General features: G+C 45.2%; 1 protein-coding gene across 4 annotated transcripts in view; it reads right to left on the bottom strand.

Annotated features, from left to right (window-relative positions):
* Positions 1-304: 304 nt before the first annotated feature.
* Positions 305-6,000, bottom strand: part of ESR1 (estrogen receptor 1) — a 381,963-nt gene continuing 376,267 nt past the window's right edge. For all 4 annotated transcript variants that reach the window (XM_045865762.3, XM_045865760.3, XM_045865763.3 and 1 more), the window contains exon 9: positions 305-4,799. In XM_045865762.3, the coding sequence (XP_045721718.1) occupies positions 4,565-4,799 (235 nt within the window). In that variant the 3' untranslated portion in view covers positions 305-4,564. The remainder of the gene's footprint in view (positions 4,800-6,000) is intronic.

The following is a 6,000-nucleotide window of genomic DNA, read 5'->3' as shown; positions in this document are numbered from 1 at the left end:
ACCTCATATAATCCTCCTAACCACCCTGTGAATTAGGTGTTACTGTCACCATTTTGTTGATGAGGAAGTGGAGGCTCTGAAAAATTCATTGCCAACGATCATAAACCTTGTATGTGGTGGAGCCAGGATGTGAGGCCAGGTTCGCCTACTCCCAGTGTCCACACACTTCCTCCTGTGCCTGGGGGGAGGGAGCCTGGCATCAGAGTGATCTTCAGGATTCACTGCATTCCATCGCCTTGATTTGAGGCAGTCAGTGGTGAGCCATTAGCAAGAAGGGAGTTTACAGAAACCAAGCCAGTTGTCATTCGTTTAATTTTTTATTTGAACATCAAATAGATTGAGAAAATTGTTTACAGGTGCTTGAGCATCCCACTGGACTCCTTACTTTTTAAAAGGTGCAAAAGAGGTTTACAAGTGTGTTTCATTAAACAATGCGAAGCTGCAACAAAACAGAATCACATCAATAATAGTATGCATCAGCGAAAAGGCATATTAAACCATCAGACACAATTTGGCATATAAGCCTTTTCCCATAAAACAAGAGCTCTACATTGAAGAATATGCTGTGCACAAAAAGCATTGTATATAAGCTGTGAGAGAACATAAACTGGCATAATGTCACTTATTAATTCAAGTCTCTATGACCAATGACCTCTCTGTGAATGCAAAGGGGTCCACATCTCAGGCACCTGCTCATGGGGCTGTATGTTGTTTCCAGGGTACACAGCTCTGTACAAACACACTGAAGATGGGTTTGGAACATGGCAGCATTTACATATTTAAAAAGTTCAGGCACATTTGGATGCAAAAAAAAAAAAAGAATAGAAATTTTTCTTGAACCTCTGAAAGACAGTGCAAAATTGAAGTGCCATAATCAAGGCAGCGGTTACTGAGAAAACAATTATAAATGACATAGAAAGAGGTCACACTCACTTTAACCCAAATGAAAAGGAGATGCAGTTAGAAACAGAGGAATCACACTAGTGAGAAGATGAATATTTGGGACCACAGTTTAATTCATTTGCTCCAGTTGAGAGTAAGTTTTCAGGGAGTTCACCTAGGAAGTGTGCAGTGTAATCTGGATCATCCTCCCCAGACTTGCACCGAAGGGAAGCAGGATAGCCTCAGAAACTACTATACGACTCTATCTGCCTTCCAAATAACTAGTTTCTCAAAGCAGATTTGCCTGTGAATATTAGCTATGACTACGGCCCTAGTGATCATTCCCGGCATCCACAGTCCATCTCAGAGTGGGAAAGTATGAAGAGGAAAGGATTTGGAATTGGTTTCATGGAGGGGTTCTCTAAACCAACAGCCTAACTCAATGGCCATTTCAGTGTCTAAGGTTTTAATGCGAGAACACTTTAATGTGATCGAGAGTAAATTATCAGGAAGTCCCTTATTTGTTCAGCCCCCAGAAGGCATGGGATATGGCATGGTTAGACGGCCTTGCAAGGTTCAGAGGAAACTCTAACCAACGACTCCACTTCCTTTGGGGCTGGATTTTGCAACCTCTGTAGGGTCTTCTCTTTGGATGAACTAGCCTCTCTGATGGTTGCATGACAGCATTCCAGAATCTTTACGGCAAGCCCGGAGCCAGGCAGCGGCCAAAAGAAACACAGACCACTAGCTAGCTATTTCTTAGATGGTACCACGGACGATGCTTGCTCTTCCGTAGAACCCTGGCTGCCATTTTAGAAATGGTCATCATTCGCAGTTCACAGGGCACTAGAGGAATACAGAAGCCTGGTTCATACCCCAGGTGCCAGTATCCATCTGCCTCAAAATACTTGCAAGGCTCTTATTACTGTATTTCCCACTCTTGAAATTCCTGAACCTACTTCCCCACCCTACCCTAACCCCCAGGTTGATTATATCTTTCAAAACTTAAATTGCCTCGGGGAGGGCGGGCGGAGGGGGCGATACAACATGTTCCCTACCCCCAACAGCAGTACCAGCTGCAAAGTGTCAGCTGTCCATTAGTGGCACTTCAAATAAGAATAAAAAGAGACTTCTAAAATTATTTGAATTTCCCTGGGCTAACATTCCAACCATCTGGTGTTCTCTGCCCATTTCAAAGGTAGTAGTATCTTTAACATGAATACAAACACATTAGATGAACAATGTAAAACCCTCCACTTTATTATTGTTTGGATTTAGCTGCTATTACATCATCTATAGTACTAGAAATTTTTTGTCTGTTTTTATTTTTTTAAAAGAAAATCTAAGTATAAACATTAAAAAGAACCCACTGACCCATTAGGTACTGTCCAAAAATATTACTACTGATATTTTGGTAAAGCAAAATTAGCTGCCCTGAATAATTTTCCTTTGCAGGCATAATCTCTGCTACATAAGATTGTCTATCATTCGATATCCAACAATAGGCATCTGGATTAGTGCTATTTTGTCTACTGTGGATATAAAAGTTGATATGAAACGTGATCTTCATTTAAATGAATAATCACCAGGCCCTACGCATCAATGACTGCATACATGACAAGGTAGCTATACAAAAAAACTAAATATTTTTCGTTGGTTTTGCACGTTTAACCCAGTCAAATGAAATCCAGGACGGAATTACTACATTCAATTGTCTGATAAACAAGCATTGTAATTTCAAAAAAAATATATATTATGCTATATAAGGTGCTTCTTAAACAAAACAACAAAAGAATTATGTTCTAAACATATCCTTACTGCAGATACACAAAACTGCCCCTAAATTCAGATGCACATATATGAAAAAAACTTTTCTATTTTTTTATTTTTTGGCCCTCCCAGGTTCCTAGTCCTTTGGTGCTCGCTTACTAAGTAATCAAAAATGAATGAAATCCACTTTTTGAAACAGGCATCCCAAGAGAAGCCCTAGAAGATCGGCTGGGTTGTTGGTAACACATCACCTCTCAACGGGGTTTGAATCATACCCAGTGAGGTCGCCGGAGGAAACCAAACTTACTTTTTGGCTGAGAAGAAGAGATAAACCCTAGTTGCTCTGGAGAATCAAAGGCCTAGGAAAGGCTGCCCTGCGGCTGGACTGAGCCCTTCTTGTTTAGCCTATAGGGCAAAGGATTCCTATGGCCCAATTCTAGTCTCGCTCTCTTGGCTTATGAAGTTTAATGAAATGAGCTTTGGGGTACTTTTTTTCCCCAAGGCCAAACCCTGGTTTTTGGATGAGCTCTAAACAACCAAGAGCACGTGGAGTCTGACCCGGTCCCCGGCAGCCTGAGTAGGGAGCCTCTAAGCATCGCCCTCCAGCCCCACCCGACAGCGTGCTGGGCCAACTGGAGGAACACAGCTGTCTACTGCTGCTCCTTCCAGCCAGGGGGGCGAGAAGAGAAGGGGTGCCCACGGGTCCCAGGGCGGCCCCACAGTGCACACAGGGCCTGCCAGGGGCACTCCTGGACAGAGCTACCGCCTGAGGCAGGGTCACCATGAGCCTCTCAGTTTTATCCGGGTTCTACCCTACTTTCCTCCTGTTCTCTAGTATTTACAATAATCATGCACATTTACTATTGACCCAAGTGCCCCAGGGCTAAAAGTGTCACCAGGGTGCCTATTGATTTAAACTGTCCTTGGTCATATGCTGGGCACTGCTACGTGTGATGAATTCACCCTCTGTGTAAGTTACACACCAGGAAGAGCCTGGCAGAGCGCCCTCTGCTGGTAGGTGTGAGACCACACAAGACTAGGTCCTGAAGCTGATACTCAGCAAGTCCTGGGGGGAGAAGGCTAAAAACAAAACCCCAATAATTTATCCCTTAAAAGGAAACTGGTCTATGTGGAGGTGACTTAACTGGGATCAACTTGCTGTTTTCCATAGGTCCATGGGAAGCAAGAATTAACTGGAACCCATGACCTGTACAGTGTTCTCAAAAACCAGTGGAAGAACATTCAGCAAATCTGAAGGTCAGTGTATTAACTTGACAACGTTTTGACAATTAGGGGACCCTCCTTCTCTGTGGGCATCTTGTATTCCTATAGGGCAAATGAATGGACAATCACTGAATATTCAGCTCCAGCCATGCAGCAGAGCAAAAGCTTCAAGGTATTACTTTAATAAAATGATATGTTACTATAGGAATACAAGACGATGCCATAATGAACCCTTGACCTAGCTTTCTCCCAGTCAGCAATTAAAGGAGCCACTTTCAAGTCTTTCCTGGGGCTTTTTCTTAGATCCATTAAAAAGCACTTCACAGAGATGAAATGTCCACTCTGCAGGTCTGGGTCTCAACAAGTAGCTTAAATGCACAGTCACCTGAGTCCCAGCTCATAGACTGAGTTCAGTCATGAAAAGCTACAGAATCCTCACGCTTAGTAATGTAGCAAAGGGAGAGAGAGAGAGAGAGAGTCAAAGAATTTAGCCCTGGAATCCCTTTGGCTGTTCCCAAAAGAAGGAGTGCCACTAAGAACTGAGCAAGCAAATGGCCACTCGTATTAGAAAGCCACGGTGGTGGATGCATGCTGGAGTGTGCGCAGGAGCGGAACTCTGCTATCGTGATGCCTGACGTGGGTAAAATGCCGCAGGGATTCTCAGGACCTTGGGGTAGCCTGGGAGCTCTCAGACCGTGGTGGGGAAACTCCCTGCCTCCTCGGTGATGTAATATGCTTGCAAGGAATGTGATGAAGTTGAGCCCGTGGTGGCCAGCTGGCTCTGGTTCATCTCCTCCACAGGCGCACCCCCACGGCTGGCTGGGGCATGCAGGCGGTGGGCATCCAACATCTCCAGCAGCAGGTCGTAGAGAGGCACCACGTTCTTGCACTTCATGCTGTACAGGTGCTCCATGCCTTTGTTACTGCGGGTGGGAAGACACAAAGAGGACCACTTTAGAGCATCCCAAGCTCCGGGGCTGCTGCGACGCCTAAGGAGGGGAAGTAAGGGAAACTCCAAAGACACCTGCCTGTCAATTTTTCTCCCTGTTTAAAGAGCCATTTCAGGGTTTGCTATCCAGGTGCCTTCCTTCCCCTGACTCAGATGAGGTTCTCTTCCCCTCTATTAGCATTACATCTAAAAAGAGAACAGAGACGAGACAGCCGTGTAGGAGGGAGTTTTTCAAAATGCGGAAAACAGGTCAAGAAGTTGACTTGCTTCAGACTTTCCAGGTGTTTGCCATTTAATCAGAATAAAATCTAAATTTCTTTCCGGGCTCCACAAGGTCTAAGTGATGTGGCTTCTGCCGACCTCTCAGAGCTCCCCCTGCCTTTCTCCCCTAGCTCATGCTCTTTCACCACGCTGGTTTTTGTGCTAGAACGAAAAACGAAACTGCGCTTTGTCAGAGAGAGCTTGAAGAAACTGAGCGCTTTACTTCCAGACGCAGGTTGTTTGCACTTGCTGCCCCCTCTGCCTGGGAGCTCTTTCCCCAAACCTTCAAGTGCCACCTCCTCTGAAAGGCCTTTTGCTGCCACAGTGACCTCAGGCACTGCGGCTTTCGCCGTCCTCTTGCGCTTGCTCCATTTTCCTCCCGGCGCTAAGACAACCTGAAATTCCTCTCTGGACACACGCAGCACACACGGCGCAAGCTCCCTGAGGGGCAGCGATGTGCCCATCCTTCAGCAGCCCACAGCAGTGCCCAGAATGTGCTAGATGCTCAGACAACATGGGGCAAGTGGACACAGGGAAATGTAGGCAAATGGCATTTCTTCTTTTAACCTCTGTCCGCCCCTGTCTTCCCCCAGCCACAACTCTGCTCTTTCCCCACCACACCACCAATGGAAAAAATATAGAACACCTCTTAGCGATCTTGAGATTTTTTTAGAAAGAATTATGTATCCTGAGGAGATAGGACCAGGAGAGTGTCCTGGAAAATACTCGCAATTTTTAGTAGGGGAAGAGTCTGCACAAGTTGGAGACATGCCATGAAAACACGGCATCAGACTATTCAGGTCTTACAACACCACAACCTAATTACATATCTAAGTGGGGGGTTTTGTTTGTTTGTTTGTTTTTCATTTAAAATGCTGTTAATGTTAAATGCCGGCTGGACCTCACACTGTCTT

Source organism: Mirounga angustirostris, unplaced genomic scaffold, assembly GCF_029215605.1.
Source record: "Mirounga angustirostris isolate CCGP_5_RB_7025 unplaced genomic scaffold, mMirAng1.0.hap1 SCAF_8, whole genome shotgun sequence".
In the NCBI taxonomy this organism is placed as follows: Eukaryota; Metazoa; Chordata; class Mammalia; order Carnivora; family Phocidae; genus Mirounga; species Mirounga angustirostris.
Note: the sequence above shows the minus strand (reverse complement) of the source record. Positions and strands in the feature narration are given on the sequence as shown.